Below are 25,031 nucleotides of genomic sequence, written 5' to 3' on the forward strand. Positions count from 1 at the left end.
CTGACCACCGATTAATGAATTTGGGGCTAATCCCAAGCCTAGACAAGGCCATAGTTTAGTGCTTGAAACCTTAAATTGGTCAATTAACACAAGCTTCCTTTTGGTTTAACATGGCCAAGCAGCCATGACAATATAAATGTTAGCTTGCATTTTCATGAATCAGCCAATTTGTCTACACCTGGATAATTTGGACAAGCAATAATGGAAGCTGTCATTGAAATAGGGAGAATTAGGTTCAGAACCATATCAGCATACACAGCTTTTAAGAAAATTTATCCCATCCCAGTTTCCTGAAAATGAAGAAATTTGACTTTAAAAAATAAGATTATAGGTCAAAATAATAAAGACATTCAATATGATCCACAACAGAAGAAAAACTTAAATGACTATCCTTGTTTACCTATACATATCTGAACAAAAGAAAGACACATTCAGGCCAAATTGCTGAAATAATCAGAATTCTGAATACCGTATATACTCGTTCATAAGCCAAATATTTTTGGTAAAAAAAATAAAAAAAAAAAAAGACGCATCAAAGAGCGGGGGTCAGCTTATAAACAGGTCTACACCAAAATTTGATGATTTTAAACTATATGGAATCATTGAATTGAATATCTAATACATTGTAGTTTTGTTTACCTGGAGCGTCTGCAGGCGCCCCTCAGCTTTCCAAAGGTTTATTATGAAATATCAAAAAGAATATGCATTTGAACTGTCACAAATAGGAAATATAGACGAAACACCAATGACATACGATCTCCTGAGCAACAGAACAGTAACCAGTCTGGTGAAAAAACAGTTTTAATTAAAGCCATGAAAAAAATCCATTTTACGGAGGTTTTATCATGTTTGGCAAATGGATCAAAGCTCCCTCCTGTTATTTTTAAAAGAAAAATCTTGCCTAAAAACATGAAATTTCCTGCTGGTGTCAACATATGTGCACACAAAAAGGGATGGATGGATGGATGGATGAAAGTGGGACTATTGATTGGCTGGAAAAAGTGTGGAATAAGAGACCAGGGACACTTTTCAAGAAACCTGCTATGCTCGTTTGGGACATGTTCAGGGCACACAAGACGGATGAGATGAAAAATGTGGCCAAAAATATGAAAACTACTTTGGTGTAATACCTGGAGGCTTAACTTCAGTTCTACAACTGCTTGATATCTGCCTGAACAAACCCTTTAAAGACAGGCTATGCAAAATGTGGTCTGAATGGATGTGCTCAGGCATGGTGAAGTTGACAAAAGGCGGGAATCTTATGAAGCCCAAAATCAATCTGGTCGCCCAGTGGATCAAGGACGTGTGGGTGTCCATTCCCTTGGAAATGGTAGAAAAATCATTTAGGAAATGCTGTATCAGCAATGCACTCGACGGGTCAGAAGATGATGCCATATTTGATGATGACAACAGAGGCGGAGGATGAGAAGGAATCTGAGTCTGAAGACAACACTGCCAACATCTACGATGACAATGTAGGTGCAGCTGTGACAGAAGCCGAGTTTAATGAACTGTTTGGTGAATCAGAGACTGATTCAGACTTCGAAGGATTTTAAGACTTTTTAAAGTCTCATATTGTTCTAAGTTACTTGTTTTAAATATTCATTTACAGATTATAAATATTGACTGTAATTTTGAAGGTGAATACATATTTGTTAGGTTATTATAACAGGAGGTTTTTTGTTAGATTGCAATAAAATAATTCTAGCAAAACTTTTGAGTGTTTCTTGTGATGCCAGCTTTTAAAATATAGCAGGGGTCAGAAAACTTTGGCTCCCGGCCCGTCAGGGTAAGCCACTGGCGGGTCGGGATGTTTTGTTTACTTGGAGCATCTGAAGGCACGGAGCCCCTCAGCTCCCAGTGTCCGCGGTTTGCCGTTCCCAGCCAATGGGAGCTCGGGAAGCGGCTTACCCTGATGGGCTGGGAGCCAAAGTTTGCCAACCCCTGAAATATAGGGTCGGCTTATGAAAGGGTCATACAGTTTTTGCTATTTTTACCTAACCATCTTGGAAGGGTCGGTTTATAAACAAACAGGCTAATGAACAAGTATATATGGTAATGTCTTTTTAACTCATCTACTGCCCCTGTAGTTTCGCAAAGTATCATCCAAACTCTCCTAATACAATGCATTTCAATGAAGTTTTGTTGATTTCTCTAATTTTTCTCCTCAAATATCTTTATTTATACCTTAAAACTATTGGCAGATAGGTAACACAGTTAGCAATGCTATACCACACAGAAACTTTCAAATAAGTGTTTTCTCCTCTACTACTAATGTTGTCTTTTTTCCATTTGGCATACATGAATTTGCTTTGGAATGGAGCAGACACTGGGTTGTTTTGTTTAATAATTTATACATGACTATGCCAAAGCCATTTTACATAGTTGTATTTTCAGCTGATGTCACAGAGTTTTGGGAATTAAGTTTTGCTGCAGCAGAGAAAATGTGTTTATAGTTCTCTTCAGTAATCCAAAAAATTTAAACAATTAATAGTAGACTTCAAAAAGGTTAAAAATAAAACCATAATTTGAGAATTAGATGGTTTCTTAGCAGATAAAGTTTTAGAAAGTAAACTGACATTTTTATATAAAAGCTGTTTAAATGTATCCTGTAAAGATTTTATCCAAAACAAAGCCAACAGAGCTGATGAAAACCCTAATTAGCAAGGAACAGACTTTCAATAGACAGTATAACTGATTTAAAGTTTTTTTAAATTCTCACCCTTGGTAATGCAAGCAGGCTCTCATGAATTATTCTAATAAAATGTGAAAAGCAAAGGTTTCCTAGCATTCAACTGTAAGCTACAAAAACAGGACAGAAGTAATGCTGTGGATGCTCTGCCGGTAGAAAACAAGGAAATAATTATGGGTTCGAGAAGAAGGTCTTTTATAAGTCTTGAGCTCTAGAATGATTACATCTCAGGTGGTACATAAACAACCACTAATGGTTCAACCATCAAATAGTTCCATGACTCACAAGCCAACTCCTACAGACGCAATTAACAAAAGGAGTTTTTATTACTAGTGTGAAAGATGTAACCCAGCTTTGTTTTCAGATCTGGGATTAGGCTGCTGGGCTGGTAGGTTTTTTAACCACAGTTTTACTGGTAGTCTGGAATAGATGGATAGAATTCTGAAATGTCACTTTTCACTAAAAACATATTTTATGGTTGAGAACTAGTATGCTCAAAATCCAGAAATTCAGAAGTTATGGTTTCCACCGTAACAGGGATACATAAGCGTAATGTGTCTGAGTTAACCTTGACTTGCAAGCCTGGTGGGGAGTGAAGAGACAGTCTGAGGACTGCTGAATTGCAGAGCCACATGAGGTGGTCAGTTTGGTATGAAAGGGTTTCTAGGGTTTTTTTTGACCTCTTCTGCTTGTACCACTAAAAGTGATCTATCTCAATTTAATGGCCTGTCAAGTTCCCATTTAAATGTACTTTAAAAAAAATAATAAATTGTACAGTTAATCATTTTATGCCTACAGACATTTTTTCCAAGTGAAATTGTATCAGCTCCCATACACTGTTGGGCATGCACAATACAATTACAACAAATAATGGAAAACTAAATGTGCAAAGATGGAATTTTAAACATTTAAAACTTGAACTCACTATGCTTGAAGAAAATTGGTGTAGTCACTACTACTCACTAACTGGCCACATGCTGAGTTTCATACTCCACCCATTTTTGCATTATCTGAGCACAATAAATAGTTCAAATAGGGATACACCTCTACCCCCGATATAACACGACCAGATATAACACAAATTCTGATATAACGTGGTAAAGCAGTGCTCGGGGAAGGGGGGTGGGGGGGCTGCGCACTCAGGCGGATCAAAGCAAGTTGGATAGAACGCGGTTTCACCTATAACGCGGTAAGATTTTTTGACGCCCGAGGACAGCGTCATATCAAGGTAGAGGTGTATGTGAAAAAAATGTTTTCCCAACTCAAAAAACAGCAAATAAGACTTTTCTCGTTTTTTTTTTAAATCCACTTAAGCACAGAAAGCTTAAGTCTTAAAGGACAAAATAGGAGGAAGTAATGAGTACAAAAGGTGTGAGAAGACCTTCTCAATCTTATCTACAGCATTAGCTACCACACACATTCATGTTTGGATGTATTACTACTTATGTGGAACAGCTAACTCATTAACACATTAAAGATGATAATTAAATTAAAGTATACTTCAAACTACACACCTATACAGGACAGAACTGCTGGATGTTATATAAAGTATATGAAGACTTCCTTCATATGAGAAGTTACATTGCATTCAGTCTAATCTCGTTTTCTAAATTCTAATTACAAGAGACTATAAAATATATTCTCTTACCAACCACCATGAGAGTGAACTCAAAGCCCTTTTTCACAGACTTCCGATGAACCTGGTTGGGAAGGTTTGCAAATCCAACATAGCCAGGAGTTTCTGGATTGGTAAATTGGGCAGGCGGTTGCTAAATAAAATAATCAGAAGATTATATATACTATAGGTTGAAATAATTGAGGACAGTTCTGAAGCTTGTAATTACAAATTAGAGACAGAGCTGGAAAATCTTTGAAGTCTTCAGTCTTTGTTGCTCACACTGTTCTCTACAGAAGAGGCACTCAAGTTTGAGTCACCTTGATTTAAAACAGAGGGAGCTGGCAGGAGTGTTCTCTGTAAAAGGCCCTCAGTTTTGGAATGTACTCCCCAACCTTTGGTCTGAAAGAACCCAAACCTGTTGGTCTGCATCACACATTGCAAGGCCTGCTTTTTCCACTCAGGCTTTAGGAAATGGAAGGGATTCATGATTTGTTTTTGGTTGTGACTTCACTGCTGATTTTATTTGCATTGTTTTTCTAAATAACTGTCAAAGGTGCGTGCAGTAAAATATAGGAATCCTTTTGTATACTATATTTTTATAAATGTAGATACATAAATGACTGGCTGCACATAAATGACTTGCTGCTCTTCCACAATGTAAACCTAAAAACATTTACATATCAAAGTTTTCACTGACAAATTAGATAGCAACAACTTTATTATATCTATTTCATTTCCAGATTAAAATAAATGGCAAGTTTTTCCTCCAAGAGTTTAAATGAAACTGAAAATTCATGGGATGCGTTTCTCTCACTAATACTACTACATAATGTGCAGAAACGCACTACAGTTATGTTCATGCTACCATAATGGTTAAACAATTTTGAAGACAATTTTACAACACAGAATAGATTAACTGTGCTAAGTGAAAGTTTTCACAACTAGTGTAGTTTATTCCAACTCTCCTTCCAGGAATTATAGTAAATTATATTCAAGATTATCATCAGCAGACTATGATTTCTGTAACAATCATGCTAACTACTTTTAAAAATGTGTGGTGTTTAACACCATTTTAAAAGTGGTTGTGTGGATGGGACTTATACACATGCTAAGTCAAATTGCAACTCTACATTTCTAGTCAGTTCTGACACATACAACTAAAAAAAATTAAAAACTACCCGTGGCCTGATGATAATCTATTTGAGGTAGTATATTAGAGATCTTATAATAAAGCAAGGGAATTGACTTAATACAGGTGTCCTTATAGCCCAAATTAATCTGTGATCAGTTCATTAAAATCAGAAGGAAAACTAGAGGGTGCTCTGGAAAGGACTCAACTTTCATTTTCAATTTACAAATGTATAAACACATCCAACATTAAAGAATAGCAGAAAAAGTTTTCAGACATATTGGTTACCCTCTCCAAGCATACTACTCAAATACTCTACACTATGTGTGTCATTGCCAATAGGTTAATATGGGCCATTCTGATTTCTACTTGTGACATAAAATGTGTGGAACAAGAAATTATCTGAATCTTATATGGTGATTGTTACATTAATATGATCTTTTGGTTTAAATTCTCTATTGTTGCTTTTATAATCTTGCTTAAAGGATCTGTCAATCCCCCACCTTGCTTTAGGGGCAAAAGCCAACTAAACTGGTGCTCATCCTTTTCCTGAATGTTGCTGACTGCAAAACTAGGTACACAGTGGCAGAAGAGAAGTTCAAATACAAAACAGTACAATTGGAGTAAAGGGTTTGCTCAAGTGAGGGATATTACTTCAGTGGAAAAAAAACTACATGGTTTCCCTTTATAACCTCCACAGGGAAACAACTTGCATAAAACACAGTGTTTTGCATAATTTCACCTGTTACCAAATGGTTCAAAGTTTATTTTCATTCATTTCTAAATTTGAAATATTCCATACACTTGACTGTGGACTTCACTCTAAAACTTTATATTTGGGAACGGTTGCACTAACTAAAAACCTTAATAAAAAACTATGCTTTTATCTTGTAATTAATGAAGATACAAATGCTGTTCTTACCTTGGCCATCCTTATGGAAGGTCAGCCACTCTGTGAACAAAATGTTTTTTAGTTTATTACAAACAGGATAATATGAAGACCAAACACCTACTACAACCACCACTGTGCAATCAAATTTCAATTGTCTTGACAGTGAACAAGACAGAGAATGTTCTAAACTACTTGTATGTATCACCCAGCTTCTGAACCACCCCAAATGATTTCCTGCCAAATACCAATATTTTTATCTTTACCTTTGTCATTAAAATCTCACTCCATATTCAAAGACAAACACTGAATGCCTAACTCCAATTCTATTTACTTCATTGGAGGAAAAGTTAAGGCAACAGTGCGTGCTTCTGAAAATTCCACTCAAACAATATGAAATGGAAAAAAAAAAAAAAAGCTTTTAAATCTGGAAAAATTGTAAAGTCTACACCTTTTACAAAAACCAACTGAAGCAAAACCTAAAGAAGAGTTCTGTGTAGCTCAAAATCTTTTATCGTACACCAACAGAAAAGCTAGACTAGTAAAAGATATTACCTCACCTACCTTGTTTCTCTAAAAGAAACTATTAATAAAAATACATGCCCACATTAGAATTTACAGGAAATTGCCTTTTCAGAATTCAAACAAAAAGCATACAGCTTTCTCTCCTCCCCCACATTTCTAAGTGTCCTGTAAATAATCATTAAAGGAAGAGATTCAACAACTTTGAAATGTGATAGGGTAGAAAAATTAGAGAAACTATTACCTCCACCTCTCTAATCGCAATGTCTACAACCTAATTCTACCATTTAAAATGCTGCTAAAATAATCTTTTTGCCTCACAGCTCTGCCAGCTCCGCCCCCAGTTTCTTCTTTAGCTCCCCTTTATCCACCACACCAAAAACTAATTTCTTGTCCTTACTCAGGAAAGGTCTGCATCATTTATAGCCCCACCCTACCAGGCTGACTCCCACGTTCACTATCACTGATGCCAACCCTGGTCACCCAATTCTCTGCTTGTTCTCCAACCACTTGCATTCCTTCCCCTATGCCACTCTTTAAAAGAAAAAGAAAAAACAAAACAAAAAAAATGTAAACCACCACCTAATCCTCCTTCAAGTCCCTCAAAACTCATCTCTTCCATAATGTATATCATAATAACAGCTATACAGGTAGAGAACTGTGATGATTGTTACTGACTGCCTACAATATATCATCTTAACCAAGATATAAACCAGAGGCCTTGACCCCTTGTGGTTACTAAACGTTCAATAGTAATTTTCACAAGAACAAGAGGTGTCAACTACAACTCCTTAGCAAATATTCTATTTTGGTAATTACCAGGGATTTCAGGAAGCAGATATATCCAAATTTGCTATCTGCCTAGCAAGAAGAGTGCAAATTTACCTGCCACAGTTAGCTCTGCCTTCAGGACTGAATTACTGTTACACATTGTGTGTGTGTGTGCACGCATGTGTGAAGGAAATAGCCTGAGTGGCTTAGTGTAGGTCTACACCACCCACCTTATAACGGCACAGCTGTGCTGCTACAGCTGTGCTTTTGTAAGGCACACAGCGTAGTCGCTATTTGTTGCTGGAAGAGAGAGCTCGCCCAACGATAAAATAAAACACCAACGAGGGGTGGTACCTTAATCAACAGGAGAGTGGCTCCCACAGATGAAGCACTGTCCAAACCACGTGCAATGGAAATCGTAGGCTGTGGGAAGCTGTGCCTCCCCAAACAGACTAGCCCACACTCTGCCTCCCCCCAGCCCTCTGCCCTGGCTGCTGTGCTGCCCCGGGGCTGGGGGTCGCTGCTGCCGCAGCACACCAGGGCTGGGGGCGCTGTTGCTGTGCCACCCAGCACACTGGGGCCACAGTGGAGGTGCAGACGGAGAGGGTGAGGGGCAGAGCCTCAGGCACAAGGGGAGGGGCCGAGGTCTAGGCTTCCACAACAGCCAGGTCACCGTCCACCTATAGTGCACACCAGCACTTTTTGTCATTAAAACGTTTGTTGTTCAGGAGGGATGGAGGGTTTCCACACCCCTGAGCAACAAAAGTTTTAACAGTGAAAGTGCAGGGTAGACAAAGCCTAAGAAACAAAAGCTAGTGCAAAATATGACAGCGTGTTTATTAGGTGGAGTTCCATGCTAGAATTACATAACACCAGTGCTTCGCGATCTATGGTCAATGATCAATGATCAACGATCAGTTTCCAAGTGGAATTCAAGGAGCTGGTTTAAAGTCCTACATTGTTTGAGATGTTAGTCAAGAGACTTCTACTCCTCAAGCTACACTGCCGCAGCTAGGATCAGAGGCAGTGCTCAACTGACAAACTCTCAGTAAGAGAGAGGGAGTTACTAGCAGGGTGTTCTCAACTTTAGAAAAATCTTCTCCCTGTTGGTCCAGGGACCATATTGGCTTTCCAGGCACACTGCAAGGTCCATCTTTCCACCCATGCAGTTTGGGAGGGCAGGCTGTGGGTTGGAGGAATTTTATTATGGCTGGTTGGTGGAATGGGGTATTTATGTTTGCTGATGCATATTTGTATATTTATTGCTAAAGATAAAGAGTCCTGGAGATATTCATTGTGAAATTTAGATTGCAAACTGGTGCTTATTTTATAAATCTAAACAAAAAAATGTGGAGAGTTACTATTATATCAACTGCACAAAAGGCAAATTAAAAGACCTCTCCCTAGTAGTAACTTTCTCTTTAAATACTGTACAAGTAGGTCCAAGGGTACTGAATTACTTACGACAATGAATTACCTTCCATACAGATCTTCAAGAACTTCAAATATTAACTGATCAAATCTCAACACCCTTGTGAGTGGTTTCATTACCTCCACTGTACAGAGGAGGAAACTGAGGCAGAAAGAGGACTGTGTTATTTGCCCAGGATCACACTGCAAATCCATGTCAGAGGTTTTGAAACAAAAGCACCTTGAATTTTCTGTTATAGTTATAGGATCACACTATTTTGTATCGAACACGCTGTACTGTCTAGTCCAATCGATGCTTCTCTGGTGCAACCATCTATCCACTTAGGCTTCCTGTTGACCAGTGGTTCTCAACCAGGGTACACGTACCCCTGGGAGTACGCAGAGATCTTCCAAGGAGTACATCAACTCATCTAGATGTTTGCTTAGTTTTACAACAGACTACATAAAAAGCACTAGTGAAGTCAGTACAAACTAAAATTTCCTACAATGATTTGTTTATACTGTTCTATATACTATACACTGAAATATAAGTACAATATTTATATTCCAGTTGATTTATTTTATAATTGTATGGTAAATATGAGAAAGTAAGCAATTTTTCAGTAATAGTCTGAGGTGACACTTTTTATGTCTGATTTTATAAGCAAGTAGTTTTTAAGTGAGAAGACACTCGGGGGTATGCAAGACATATCAAACTTCTGAAAGGGGTACAGTAGTCTGGAAAGGTTGAGACCACTGCTGTAGGCAACCAACACAGAAATCTTTCACAACAGGGAATACTGCATGAAAGCTGTTTTAATACTGTGATTAAGTTCTCTCATGCATGCAGCAATACATGAATTCATAAGCAGTTTCCAATTTGAGAGCATCCTAGATCTTCCCTTACAGCTGTTCTAAAACACTATGGAAGACATTATACATTTGTCTTGAATGATCAAAGAGGAGGTTTGAGCACAGTTTGAACTAGGTTAACAATAGATAGATGTAATTTAATAGCAAAGCCACTGTTAGATCTCATTTCAAATGGAGATGAAGATAAGTAACTTGCTTTTCTTACACTTTAGATTCTGTCTATAAAAATTTCACACATGGCATAGAACGCTCTAACCTTACAGTTGCTCCATCTTCTTCTACTTGGTGTAATGAGCATTTTAGGCTGCAAGGCTCTTTGCTACCTCCTTAACCCTGCTCTCTAGACACCTCTAATTTCCACCCCTATAGTCATCAGTCTCCAGCTGTACCTCCCTATCTTCTTTCCTTTGCTCCATCCCTGAGACTAAGTCCTAGTCCCACGCGGTTCACAACCCTCACTTCCACAGCCCAGTAAATTCCACCCCTAACATCCTGTGAACCTGCCTAGAGTTGCCACTGGACCTGAACTTCCCTCTTCAGCTAGAGTTTGAGCAGGTCTGTTAGTTCCACAATACAATACAAACTAAAGTAATTTAAATTTTAAAGGCTAAGCTGTTAATGCTTACATTTAATTGTTAATGCATAAACTTGTGTGTGTGTAAAGCTGTACACTGTAACTTTGCAGACAGTGATCCATTCAAACAGTGAATATTCACAGTGGTGTAATTGAAACACATTCTTCTTCCGAACTACCTTTTGCAGGAGTACGTTTCGGTAGCTACAGCTACGGCCAGAAAGCCACAAGGCTTCTCCAAAACTAGGGGGGAGGTGTGTGTGTGGGGCGTTAAGTGCATAGTATTTGAAAGGCGCGTTAGCCTTCGATTTTGAAAAGCTAGGGGAAAAAAAAAACCCATCTGCCCCTACCGTACAGCCATCTCTCCTCCCGCTCGCACACCAGGGAGGGTGGTGCCAAGCAAAGGCGAAGTCGGCCTGCCGGCTACCTTATCAACACAGAAGGGACGAGGGAGCCCTCCGGCGATCCCCAGCACTGCATCTTTGGAGCCCTGAGAGACATCGGGCCTGGGGTACCCAACAGCTAGGGAGTGCGGCGCCCGCCCCCAACCACGGGGATTCTCCCCCCAGCATCGCCAGGCAGCGGCCCGAAAGCAGGGCGCAGAAGCAGCACCACTGGACACTGTGGGGCCCAGCCCTGCGGAAACTGGGAACAGGGGATGGGGGAAGGGCGAAGAAACGCGCCCCTTTCTGGCTCCGGAGCCCAGACTCCCCGCCCTGGAGTTCTCCTCCCCTGGAGACCGGGGGCCGCCGCCGCGTCCCTCACCTGGCAGCCTGGGCTGTACAGAGCGATTGGTGAACCAAGCTCTTCGAACCGTCCTTCAGGCTCGCGCACTCGCTACGAGTCTCTCCCCACTCAGGCTCTCTAGCTACAGCCGCGCGCGCCTTTGCAGACCCCACCCCAAGGGCGGAGCCAGGAACTGACAGCGCGACGGGACGCAAGCACGAGCGGCAGATTTAGGATAAATGCGCGCCTGCGCGCCTCAGGAGCCCTAAAAGCGCATGCGCTTAACTGACTGCGCGGACGCACGCGCCGTTCCTGTGGCGATTTGACAGGACAAGGGTGCGTGGGGGAGGGGCCACCCTTATGCTGGCAGGTCACGCACATCCCTCTCCTTTACCAAGATGGCGGCCGGCCCCTCGGCCTCGTACCCAGCATAGGCTTCGCTGTAGGCCTATTAGAGGTAATGCCGATCTCCACTCACACTCGCTATGGCAGCGCGATAAAATGGGGGGTCAGGGACGCATCAGGTAAGAGGGGCCGGACAGCTGAACCCGACTCCCCACCCAGGGGGGCGGACTCTGCTGCCTCCAACAAGCTGACGGCAGCAGAGAGACGGGCTTGAAGCCCGCAGTATCTAGTCAGCACTCATCTTCGCTCTATGGTTTGTTCCTTTTCTATTGGTGCTGGTGGGCCACGTGCTAGTGGTACTCCCTCTCGTCTCCCCCCCCCCCCCCCGTTACCATAGAGCGCGGCGGAGGGAGAGGCAGCCGCCTTCCGGTGGGGGCTGGGGACGGGACTATGTGCGCTGCTCAAGAGAGGGGCGTATGCAGCTACAAAGCTGCGGGGGTGCCACTGTCCAGCCTCCCACCCAGTTGTGGGTGCAGAGTGGATGTAGTCTCATCCCTGCCACCCACTTTTAACCGCGTGGCAGCTTCATCCTCCCCCCATAGATCAGTGGCAGGGGGAGTGTTGCCATCTCCAAGTATTGAAAATATGAGTCATGGCCTGGTTCCCCCACACCACCAAATTCATGAAATTGTAAATGTATATGGGGTGGTTTTTATTTGCCACTGGGTTTGTGCAGTATTGGAGGCAGATTTTGTTGCTGCTCTCAAAAACCATGAGCTAAAATGAAACTTTAAAAAGCTGATATTCTGATGTATTCCCATACTTAGGGTTTAAGGCTATATCTGCAAAGGGAGATTAGGCACTAATTGGGATGAGGAGACAGTATTCCCTCATTTAACTTGGTGGTGGCTTTGCTCCCAGCTCCATTGGGCCTGCCTTTGCATTCCCTTGGAAAATTATTGCACTGGGGTTTGGAGTTTAACTTCTTCCATCACCTGCAGCAATGACAGCCTTAGAGATTATCTAAGTTTGCTAGCCCCCAGCACGTAGCTGCAGGATAAACTTCCCCCAAGATGTCCTGCCCCTGTCCCTCTCTAGCCTTGAGGGAATCAGACATGGCAAGGGTAGTTCAATCTCCTTTCTGCTGAAAGAGCAACAAGGAAACTTCTGCTAGTGGCTTTAGTAATATCAACACCTGTCCCTTGGGAACAGGGGCCAGACCCTCCAACTCACTGCATTTATTATTTAGTGCTTGGGTATAGAATCATAGAATATCAGGGTTGGAAGGGTCCTCAGGAGGTCATCTAGTCCAACCCGCTGCTCGAAGCAGGACAAATTCCCAACTAAATCATACCAGCCAGGGCTTTGTCAAGCCTGACCCTAAAAACCTCTAAGGAAGGAGATTCCACCATCTCCCTAGGTAACCCATTCCAGTGCTTCACCACCCTCCTAGTGAAAATGTTTTCCCTAATATCCAACCTAAACCTCCCCCACTGCAACTTGAGATCATTACTCCTTGTTCTATCATCTGGTACCACTGAGAACAGTCTAGATCCATCCTTTTTGGAACACCCATTCAGGTAGTTGAAAGCAGCTATTAAATCCCCCCCACATTCTTCTCTTCTGCAGTCTAAACAATCCTAGTTCCCTTAGCCTCTCCTCATAAGTCATGTGTTCCAGCCCGCTAATCATTTTTGTTGCTCTCCGCTGGACTCTTTCCAATTTTTCCACATCCTTCTTGTAGTTTGGGGCCCAAAACTGGACACAGTACTCCAGATGAGGCCTCACCAATGCTGAATAGAGGGGAATGATCACGTCCCTCGGTCTGCTGGCAATGCCCCTACTTATACAGCCCAAAATGCCATTAGGCTTCTTGGCAAAAAGGGCACACTGTCGACTCATATCCAGCTTCTCGTCCACTGTAACCTCTAGGTACTTTTCTGCAGAACTGCTGCTTAGCCATTTGGTCCCTAGTCTGTAGCAGTGCATGGGATTCTTCCGTCCTAAGTGCAGGACTCTGCACTTGTCCTTGTGGAACCTCATCAGATTTCTTTTGGGCCAATCCTCTAATTTGTCTAGGTCCTTCTGTATCCTATCCCTACCACTCCTCCCAGTTTAGTGTCATCTGCAAACTTGCTGAGAATGCAGTCCACACCATCCTCCAGATCATTAATGAAGATATTGAACAAAACCGGCCCCAGGACCGACCCTTGGGGCACTCCGCTTGATACCGGCTGCGAACTAGACATGGAGCCGTTGATCACTACCCGTTGAGCCTGATGATCTAGCCAGCTTTCTATCCACCTTATAGTCCATTCATCCAGCCCATACTTCTTTAACTTGCTGGCAAGAATACTGTGGGAGACCGTATCAAAAGCTTTGCTAAAGTCAAGGAATAACACATCCACTGCTTTCCCCTCATCCACAGACCCAGTTATCTCCTCATAGAAGGCAATTACGTTAGTCAGGCATGACTTGCCCTTGGTGAATCTATGCTCACTGTTCCTGATCACTTTCCTCTCCTCTCAGTGCTTCAAAATTGATTCCTTGAGGACCTGCTCCATGATTTTTCCAGGGACTGAGGTGAGGCTGACTGGCCTGTAGTTCCCCGGATCCTCCTTCTTCCCTTTTTTAAAGATGGGCACTACATTAGCCTTTTTCCAGTCATCCGGGACCTCCCCTAATTGCCATGAGTTTTCAAAGATAATGGCCAATGGCTCTCCAATCACATCCACCAACTCCTTTAGCACCCTCTGATGCAGCGCATCCGGCCCCATGGACTTGTGCTCGTCCAGTTTTTCTAAATAGTCCCGAACCACTTCTTTCTCCACAAAGGGCTGGTCACCTCCTCCCCATGCTCTGCTGCCCAGTGCAGCAGTCTGGGAGCGGACCTTGTTCGTGAAGACAGAGGCAAAAAAAGCATTGAGTACATTAGCTTTTTCCACATCCTCTGTCATTAGGTTGCCTCCCTCATTCAGTAAGGTGCCCACACTTTCCTTGACTTTCTTCTTGTTGCTAACATACCTGAAGAAACTTTCTTGTTACTCTTAACATCTCTTGCTAGCTGCAACTACAAGTGTGATTTGGCCTTCCTGATTTCACTCCTGCATGCCTGAGCAATATTTTTATACTCCTCCCTGATCATTTGTCCAATCTTCCACTTCTTGTAAGCTTCTTTTTTGTGTTTAAGATCAGCAAGGATTTCACTGTTAAGCCAAGCTGGTTGCCTGTCATATACTCTGGTTTCTCTTCAGATCGTATAATTCTTTCTACACATTGGGATGCTTGTTTCTGCAACCTCAATAAGGATTCTTTAAAATACAGCCAGCTCTCCTGGACTCCTTTGCCCCTCATGTTATTCTCCCTGGGGGTTCCTGCCCATCAGTTCCCTGAGGGAGTCATTCTGCTTTTCTGAAGTCCAGGGTCCGTATTCTGCTGCTCGCCTTTCTTCCTTGTATCAGGATCCTGAACTCTACCATCTCATGGTCACTGCCTCCCAAGTTCCCATCCACTTTTGCTTCCCCTTCTAATTCTTCCCTGTTTGTGAGCAGCAGGTCAAGAAGAGCTCTGCCCCTAGTTGGTTCCTCCAGCACTTGCCCCAGGAAATTGTCCCCTATGCTTTCCAAAAACTTCCTGGATTGTCCGTACACTGCTGTATTGCTCTCCCAGCAGATATCCGTGTGATTGAAGTCTCCCATGAGAATCAGGGCCTGTGATCTAGTAACTTCTGTTAGTTGCCGGAAGAAAGCCTTGTCCAGCTCATCCCCCTGGTCTGGTGGTCTATAGCAGACTCCCACCACATCCCCCTTGTTGCTCACACTTCTAAACTTAATCCAGGGACTCTCAGGTTTTTCTGCAGTTTCATACCGGAGCTCTGAGCAGTCATACTGCTCTCTTACATACAATGCAACTCCCCCACCTTTTCTGCCCTGCCAGTCCTTCCTGCACAGTTTATATCCATCCATGACAGTACTCCAGTCACGTGAGTTATCCCACCAAGTCTCTGTTATTCCAATCACATCATAGTTCTTTGACTGTGCCAGGACTTCCAGTTCTCCCTGCTTGTTTCCCAGGCTTCTTGCATTTGTGTACAGGCACTTAAGATAACTCACTGATCGTCCCGCTTTCTCAGTATGAGACAGGCGTCCTCTCCTCTTGCGCTCTCCTGCTCGTGCTTCCTCCCTGTATCCCATTTCCCCACTTACCTCAGGGCTTTGGTCTCCTTCTCGCGGTGAACCTAGCTTAAAGCCCTCCTCAGTAGGTTAGCCAGCCTGCTTGCAAAGATGCTATTCCCTCTCTTCGTTAGGTGGAGCCCGTCTCTGCCTAGCACTCCTCCTTCTTGGAACACCATCCCATGGTCAAAGAATCCAAAGCCTTCTTTCCGACACCACCTGCGTAGCCATTCGTTGACTTCCACGATTTGACGGTCTCTACCCAGGCCTTTTCCTTGCACGGGGAGGATGGACGAGAACACCACTTGCGCCTCAGACTCCTTTATCCTTCTTCCCAGAGCCACGTAGTCTGCAGTGATCCGCTCAAGGTCATTCTTGGCAGTATCATTGGTGCCCACGTGGAGAAGCAGAAAGGGGTAGCGCTCCGAGGGCTTGAGTCTCAGCATTCTCTCCGTCACATTGTGAATCCTAGCTCCTGGCAAGCAGCAGACCTCTGTTTTCCCGGTCAGGGCGACAGATAGATGACTCAGTCCCCCTGAGGAGGGAGTCCCCGACCACCACCACCACCCTCCTCCTTCTCTTGGGAGCGGTGGTCATGGAACCCCCATCCCTAGGACAGTGCATCTCATGCCTTCCAGTCGGTGGACTCTCCTTCTGCTCCCTTCCCTCAGGTGTATCATCTAGTCCACTATCCGCATTAGTACCTGTGGAGAGAACATGAAAACGGTTGCTCACCTGTATTTCCATTGCTGGTACATGGACGCTCCTCTCTCTTCTTCTGGAGGTCACATACTGCCAAATTTCTTCACCGTCCCTCTGTCCCTGCTGCGCAGCCTGCTCTGATTCTTCAGAATGTTTTGCCTGTAGAAGCAAATCCTGACATCTGTCCAGGAAATCTTCATTTTCTCTTATGCCACCAAAGTCGATACTTGCGATACATAGCACTGTAGCCAGAGGTTAAAGACACATTCTAAGTCCCCAGGCGTTTATACTATGAGCGACTCAACATGCTTGATTGATACTGTACATGTTAGGTTGCTTCTTGTGGGTTTTATTACTTATGTTTTAGTAAGTTGGGTGAAGATCTTATGCTGCTAAACTTCTGATTCGGGATTAGAGTTGTCATTTCCATTACTATTGTCTTGAGGCACATCTGCCATCTGCTCCACAATCTCCCACCCTCAGACAAAAGCCCTGTGACCAACACAGATCATTTAGCACCTTCCGCCACATGCTTATCTAATCCAGAAGCTATTCACATAAAACAATTTTAAAACCGTTTTACATCTTTATTAAAAGAAGGCTAGTGAAGGAGAAATAGAGCTCAGGAACAGGTTTTCTGAGTTGGAAAATGAAGAAAGGGCACAGCAGGCAGTAACAGAAAGTGGGAGGGCAAGGAAGAAGAGAAGGGCAACTAGTCCTACAAGAAGAAGGGAATAGTCAATGAAGTTAGGCGGAGTTGGGAGCCACAGCAGGATAGAGACTGACTCTCAGAAGATTGCAAGAGAGAACAAAAGACCAGAGGACTTGCAGCCAGAAAGATCAGGAGGAGGGCCAGAAAATCACACCAATACCCAAAGTGGGTCTACGTGATTGGTGACTCCCTACTAAGAAGGACAGGCCTGGCACCAGAGCTGATCCAGAGAACAGAAGGGTGTGCTGTCTGCAAGGAGCTAAAATGTGGGATATGGACCTGAGACTGAAGAATATTCTAATGGGAGCAGGAAATAATTCACTCATTGACCTTTGCATGGGAACAAATGATACTGCTAGATTCTCACTAGAACACATCAGTGGAGACAGTGCCAGGCTGGGGAAGATGCTTAAAGAAGTGAAGGCTTAAATGATCTTCCATGGGATTCTACCTGTCCCTAGAGGAGGAGAACAAAGATGAGACAAGAGTATGATGATCAACAGATGGCTCGGGCAATGGAGGACTTCGGGATGTTCAACCACTGGGAGGATTCACGGACAGAGGACTGTTCTCATCGGATTGACTCTACCTGAGTAGTGAGGGAAATAGACTTTGTGATGGAGGTTGGCACAGCTGATTAAAAGAGCTTTAAACTAGGAATTTGGGAGACGGTTGGGAGATATACTCATGTAATCTCCATGCCTAATTTGAATATTGACCAGGAGGAAAAAAATCAAGAAAGAGAATTATTGCAATGGAGAAAGGAACAGCAGTGGGTAGGAGAATGGACATTAAGAGGAAAGATGGTGCCAATACCAATCAAGCCAGACTGCAATACTGGCAGTAGAATGACTGTACCTAAGCAGGTGAGGAATCTGTCTGAAGCCAAGCAGAAACAACTAAGATGTCTGTACATCAATGCAAGGAGCCTGGGTAACAAAATGGAGGAACTGGAACTACTGGTGCAGGAAGATGAAACCAGATATTATAGGGGTAACAGAAAAATGGTGGAATAGTAGCCATGACTGGAGTATAGGTATTGAAGGGTATGTGCTGTTCAGGAAAAACGGAAGTAAAGGTGATGGAGTAGCATTGTATGTTAATGATGAGGTAGACTCTAAAGAAATTTAGAAGTGATGAGAATGGATAACTGTGTGTTGAGACAAAATTACTTTGGGAAGAATGCTACCAGAGGCTCCCCTGTGATAGTGCTTGAGGTATGCTACAGACCCCCATGATCCAATCTAGATATGGTTAGAGACCTCTTTAATATATTTAATACAATAAAAACCTACTGGGAATTGTGTGATTATGGGAGGCTTTAACTTCCCAGATATAGATTGGAGGACAAATTCTACTAATAGTAAAGCCTACATTTTCCTGGATGTGATCATAGACGCTGGCTTCCTCTGGATCTGGGGGTGTTCAACCCCCCCCCCCACTCTGCCCCAGATCCCGCCCACACCTGCCTCATTCCGCCTCTTCCTGACACCACCTCATCCCTTCTCCCAAGTCCCTGCCCCCACGCTGCCTCTTCCCACCCAGTTCTGCCCCCTCCCCTGGGCGCACCTTGTCCCCACTCCTCCCCCTTTCTCCCAGAGCCTCCTGCACACCATGAAACAGCTGGTAGGCGCTGGGAGGGAGGAGTTTGATTGGTGGAGCCACCGGCGGGCGGGAGGCGCTGGGGGAAGGGAGGAGCTGGCTGCCAGGGTGTGCTAAGCACTTGCTAATTTTTTTCCGGGGGGGGGGGGGTGTGCTCCAGGGCTGGAGCACCCATGGAGTCGGCACCTATTGAGGTGATAACTGATAGATTTCTTCACCAAATAGTCACTGAATCTACAAGCGGTGATGCCATTTTAGATTCAATATTGGTGAGTAGTGAGGATGTCATAGAAGAATTGATTGTAGGGGACAACCATGGTTAAAGTGATCATGAGCTAATTCAATTTAAACTAAATGGAAAGATAAACAAAAATAGATCTGCAACTAGGGTCCTTGATTTCAAAAGGGCAAACTTAAAAAAAATTAAGGGAATTAATTAGGAAAGTAGACTGGGCTGAAGAACTCAAGGATCTGAATGTGGAGGAGGCTTGGAATTACTTTTAAGTCAAAGTTGCAAAGCCTATCCGAAACCTGCATCCCACACAAGGGAAAAAATGTGTAGGTAAATGTTGCAGACCAAGCTGGAAGAGCAAGCATCTCAAACCAATGATTAAGAGAAAGCCAAAAGCCTACAAAGAATGGAAGATGGGAGGTTTCCTTGCTGATCCATCTCTCTTGGAGGTCAGAAAGTGAAGGGGAAAAGTGAACTTTCAAAAGCCCAACAGAGCTGGACCTTGCAAGGGAAATTAAAACCAACAATAAAAGGTTATATACCATATAAATAAAAAGAAAATTAAGAAAGGAAGTGGGGACCGCTAAGCATTGAGGATAATTTAGGGATGGCCTAACACCTAAATGAATACCTTTATTAAAAATGGAGGCAAAGTAACAAGGAGCTTTGGGGTATTGGCAGGCTGGCTAGTGGAAATGAGGATATGGAAATAGAAATTATCACATCCAAGATGGAAGTCAAATTTAAAACAGATGAATGGGAATAAATCAGGAGTCCCAGTTAATCTCCACCCAAGAATATTAAAGGAACTGGTACATGAAATTGCAAGCCCAATAGCAAGGATTTTTAAGAAAACTTTAAACTCGGGTCGTACCCTGTGATTAGAGGATTGTTTATCTAGTACCTATTTTTAAGAGAGGAGGAAAAAAGTGTTCAGGGAAATTACATACAATTGAGATTAAACTAATAGGCCTGTAAGTGTAACCCAGGCCTGTTTGGTGGGGCACTTTATCCCCCTCTAGTGACACCTAGACCACCTAGAGATTGATGAGTCTGCTACAATCTTAGTTAAGAAGCATGTAGCTTTTAGCTCATGCAGTAGAGGCTCATACACTAAGCTTCAGAAATCCCAGGTTCAATCCTGGCTGCCGATGATTGGGGGGCCTTACATAAAATCTTAAGAACAAATTTTGAAATAGAAAGTACTTAAGGACGTAGAGGTAGACCGTTATTGGGATAAAAATACAACATAGTTTCACAAAAAGTAGATCATGCCATACCAACCTGATCTTCTCCTTTGAGAAGATAACTGATTTTTTTAATCTATTTATTTATTTATTTATTATTTTTAGACAAAGGAAATGCAGTAAATCTAATCTACCTGGATTTCAATAAGGTATTTGACATAGTTCCACATGAGGAAATTATTAGTTAAATTGGAGAAGATGGGGATTAATATGAGAATTTAAAGGTGGATAAGGAACTGCTTAAAGGGAAGTGTCACACTTTTGCCCAATACGTTATGTTCTTCTATGTGTCTGACAATTTTTATTCTTTACTTTTGTTTCAACTAATTTGCCGGGTACAGACGTTAGACTTACCGTATGGGTCTGTAATTGCCGGTTTCACCTCTAGAGCCCTTTTTAAATATTGACATTACATTAGCTATCTTCCAGTCATTCCAGTCACATAGGGAAGTATTACTACCATTATACAAGGCACTCGTGAGACTTATCTAGAATACCGTGTGCAATTCTGGGCTCCCATGTTTAAGAAAGATGAATTCAACTGGAATAGGTGCAGAGAAGTGCTACTAGGATGATCAGAGGAATGGACAACCTACAAAATTAGTTGAAACAATAGTAAAGAATAAAATTGTCAGACACAGAAGAACATAAATTGTTGGGCAAAAGTCAACATGGTTTCTGTAAAGGGAAATCATGTCTTACTAATCTATTAGAGTTCTTTGAAAGGGTCAACAAACATGTGGACAAGGGGAATCCAGTGGACATAGTGTACTTAGATTTCCAGAAAGCCTTTGACAAGGTCCCTCACCAAAGATTCTTACGTAAATTAAGTTGTCATGGGATAAGAGGGAAGATCCTTTCAAGGATTGAGAACTGGTTAAAAGACAGGGAACAAAGGGTAGGAATAAATGGTAAATTTTCGGAATGGAGAGGGATAATTAGTGGTGTTCCCCAAGGGTCAGTCCTAGGACCAATCCTATTCAACTTATTCATAAATGATCTAGAAAAAAGGGTAAACAGTGAGGTGGCAAAGTTTGCAGATGATACTAAACTGCTCAAGATAGTTAAGACCAAAGCAGACTGTGACGAACTTCAAACAGATCTCACAAAACTAAGTGATTGGGCAACAAAATGGCAAATGAAATTTAATGTGGATAAATGTAAAGTAATGTACATTGGAAAAAATAACCCCAACTATACATACAATATGATGGGGGGCTAATTTAGCTACAACTAATCAGGAAAGTGATCTCGGAGTCATCGTGGATAGTTCTCTGAAGACGTCCACGCAGCGTGCAGCTGCAGTCAAAAAAGCAAACAGGATGTTAGGAATCCTTAAAAAAGGGATAGAGAATAAGACAGAGAATATCTTATTCCCCTTATATTATCCATGGTATGCCCACATCTTGATACTGTGGACAGATGTGGTCTCCTCATCTCAAAAAAGATATACTGGCATTAGAAAAAGTTCAGAAAAGAGCAACTAAAATGATTAAGGGTTTGGAACGGGTCCCATATGAGGAGAGATGAAAGAGGCTAGGACTTTTCAGCTTGGAAAAGAGGAGATTAAGGGAGGATATAATAGAGGTATATAAAATCATGAGTAGTGTGGAGAAAATAACTTTTCTTTATTCACTTACTTATTCCCATAATATAAGAACTAGGGGCCACCAAATGAAATTAACGGGTAACAGGTTTAAAAGAAATAAAAGGAAGTTCTTCTTCACACAGCGCACAGTCAACCTGTGGAACTCCTTGCCTGAGGAGGTTGTGAAGGCTAGGACTATAACAGCGTTTAAAAGAGAACTGGGTAAATTCATGGAGGTTAAGTCCATTAATGGCTATTAGCCAGGATGGGTAAGGAATGGTGTCCCTAGCCTCTGTTTGTCAGAGGGTGGAGATGGATGGCAGGAGAGCGATTACTTGATCATTACCTGTTAGGTTCGCTCCCTCTGAGGCACCTGGCATTGGCCACTGTCAGTAGACCGGATACTGGGCTGGATGCACCTTTGGTCTGACCCAGTATGGCCATTCTCATGTTCTACTTTATGAGAGGAGACTCAAGGAACTTGACTTATTTAGCCTAACCAAATGCAGGCTGGGGGTGATATGATTGCTCTCTATAAACATATCAGAGGGATAAATATCAGGGAGGGAGAGGAGTTAAGTTAAGCACTAATGCGGACACAAGAACAAAGGGTTATAAAATGACCATTAACAAGTTTAGGCTTGAAATTAGACAAAAGTTTTTAACCATCAGAGGAGCTGAAACAGCCTTTCAAGGGGAGTGGTGGGAGTAAAAACCTAACTGGCTTCAAAACTGATTTTGATAAACTTACAGGGGGGGAGAATGATATGATGAGACTGCCTACAATGGCATGTAGCTAATCTGTGACTGCTAGTAGCAAACATCTCCAGTGGCCACTGATGGGACACTAGAATATGAGGGCTCTGACTTACTACAGAGAATTCTTTCCCTGATGTCTGTCTGATGGGCCTTGCCAAAATGCTCAGGGTTCAACTGACCACCATATTTGGGGTCAGGAAGGAATTTCTCCCCAGGTCAGATTGGCAGAGACCCTGAGGTTTTTTGCCTTCCTCTGCAGTGAGGGGCACCGGTAACTTGCAGGTTTAAACGAGTGTAAATGGTGGATTCTCTGTAACTTGAAGTCTTTAAATCATGATTTTAAGACTTCAGTAACTCATCCAGAGGTTAGGGATCTAGGAGTGGGTGAGCGAGGTTCTGTGGCCTGCAGGCCAGACTAGATGATCATGATGGTCCCTTCTGTCCTTAAAGTCTATGAACTAAGTTTAAAACATGGCTTCTGAGCGACATTTCAGAGGTAGGAGTAAAACCCTATTGCACAGCTAAGTGTGTAAGACTATCCTTGCAGAAGCAGGTGGTCTAGTGAACAGGATATTGGACTGGGAGTCAAGTTATGGGTCCTATTTTTGGCTCTGTCACTGAGCTGCAGTGTGACTGTGACGTTACACTCCATATGACTTATGGAAATATGCTAATGAGTGCGAATATAATGTAACTGGAATATGCTTTATGCAAAAGGTCTCTTGTAAGGTATCACTACAAAGCTTATAATCTACTGAGAGTGTTCATCCTATGTGTATGAATGTATCATTCTTGTATCTGAAGCTAGAAATATGAAGTATTACTCTGAAGTTCTATTGTAACTACACAAAGTGTGGGCCATTAATTGTGGTTTAGAATCTTGATGGCTCCCATTAACCAGGACAGTTGGTTGTAAATGGTTCTGTTTACTTGTAAGCCTTTCTGTGCTCATGTGAGTAAGGCTGGAAAGAATGGAGGCTTCCGGTCTCACAGGAAATGTCACCTGGTACTGGAATCCATCTTAAACCTGGTGCTTTTCCATTTAGAAGGAGGGGTGGGAACCCAGAGAGAAAAAAAGATTCCCACCTTGTGCCAAAGCCATAAAAAGGGGTGGGACAGAACAAAGTTACCACTTGAGCTGGAACTAACAAGGACTGTAACAGGTGAAAGGATTGGGCCCAGACTAAGAAGGAGTCCAGCCTGTGAAAGAAGCTTATTGGAACATCTCGGCGGGTGAAATTTACCTGTATTCAGTTTCTTTAATGTATTAGGTTTAGACTTGCGTGTTTTTGTTTTGCTTGATAACTTACTTCTGTCTGTTATTACTTGAAACCACTTAAATCGTACTTTGTATACTTAATTCCTAAACAAAAGTGATTTTATTAACCCAGAGTAAGTGATTAATACCTGGGGGGGGCAAACAGCTGTGCATATCTCTCTATCACTGTTATAGAGGGTGGACAATTTATGAGTTTACCCTGTATAAGCTTTATACAGAGTAAAATGGAATTATTTGGGGTTTGGATCCCATTGGGTGCTGGAGATAGGTGACTTGCCCCCAAAGCTGCAGACTGTAACTGAAACTGCTCAGCAGGTTTCCTATCTCCTCCCACTCTTTGTCTGCGTTGTCTAGATTGTACGCTCTTTGGAAGAGAGACTGTCTGTAACTATGCATATAAACAGTCTCTAACACAATAGAGCTCAAGATCATAGCTGGGATGACCAGGTGTCTGGTTTTTGACTGGAACACCCGGTTGAAAAGGGACCCTGGTGGCTCCAGTCAGCACTGTCGACCAGGCCATTAAAGTCAGGTCGGTGGTGCTGTGGAGCTAAGGTAGGCTAGACCCTACCTGTCCTGGCACCGTGCTGTCCCCCGGAAGCGGCCAGAAGATCCGGGTCCTAGGTGGGGGGGCCATGGGGCTCTGCATGCTGCCCCAGCCCGGAGCCCCCTCCTGCATCCTGGAGCCCTCAAACCCCCCCCCCCATACTCCAGCCCGGAGCCCCCTCACACATGCTGAACCCCTGTGCCCTACTCCCCAGCCTGGAGCTCCCTCCTGCACCCCGAGCCCTTCATCCCAGGCCCCACCCCAGAGCCTGCACCCCCAGCCAGAACCCGCACTGCTTCCCACACCACTACCCCAGCCCAGAGCCCCCTCCTGCACCCTCATTTCTGGCCCCACCCCGGAGCCCGCATCCCCAGTTAGAGTCTGCATCCCCTCCTGCACCCCAACCCCCTGCCGCAACCCAGTGAAAGTAAGTGAGGGTGGGAGAGAGCAAACCACGGAGGGAGGGGAAATGTAGTGAGTGGGAGGGAGGGGCAGGGCTAGGGTGTTCGGTTTTGTGGGATTAGAAAGTTGGCAACCCTAATCATAGCTGAGGCTTCTAGCCCCCATTGTAATATTAATCATGAGAGGGAATTCCTCCTTGATCCCAATTTCTGATAAGTAGATGCTCAAAGCATGAGGAAT

General features: G+C 43.2%; 2 protein-coding genes across 10 annotated transcripts in view; one reads left to right on the forward strand and one right to left on the reverse strand.

The window, feature by feature from the left end:
- The window catches only part of SEPTIN2 (septin 2), an 86,329-nt gene extending 74,885 nt beyond the window's left edge, over positions 1-11,444 (reverse strand). For 4 of the 8 annotated variants that reach the window (XM_065557049.1, XM_005295774.5, XM_024111834.3 and 1 more), the window contains exons 1-3: positions 11,244-11,398; positions 6,362-6,391; positions 4,341-4,461 (exon numbers count right to left, since the gene is read on the reverse strand). In XM_065557049.1, coding sequence (XP_065413121.1) covers positions 4,341-4,461; positions 6,362-6,370 — 130 coding nt within the window. In that variant the 5' untranslated portion in view covers positions 6,371-6,391; positions 11,244-11,398. Of the gene's footprint in view, positions 1-4,340; positions 4,462-6,361; positions 6,392-11,243 lie in introns of all 8 variants that reach the window. The other 4 variants (XM_005295775.5, XM_065557051.1, XM_065557052.1 and 1 more) reach the window with 2 other exon arrangements.
- Positions 11,445-11,520: 76 nt separating this feature from the next.
- Positions 11,521-25,031, forward strand: part of HDLBP (high density lipoprotein binding protein) — a 92,176-nt gene continuing 78,665 nt past the window's right edge. Inside the window, exon 1 of one of the 2 annotated variants that reach the window (XM_065557038.1) lies at positions 11,521-11,661. The gene's annotated coding sequence lies outside the window, so the exon portion shown is untranslated. The remainder of the gene's footprint in view (positions 11,662-25,031) is intronic. The other variant, XM_065557040.1, reaches the window with a different exon arrangement.

This window comes from Chrysemys picta, chromosome 9 (genome assembly GCF_011386835.1).
Source record: "Chrysemys picta bellii isolate R12L10 chromosome 9, ASM1138683v2, whole genome shotgun sequence".
NCBI lineage: Eukaryota > Metazoa > Chordata > Testudines > Emydidae > Chrysemys > Chrysemys picta.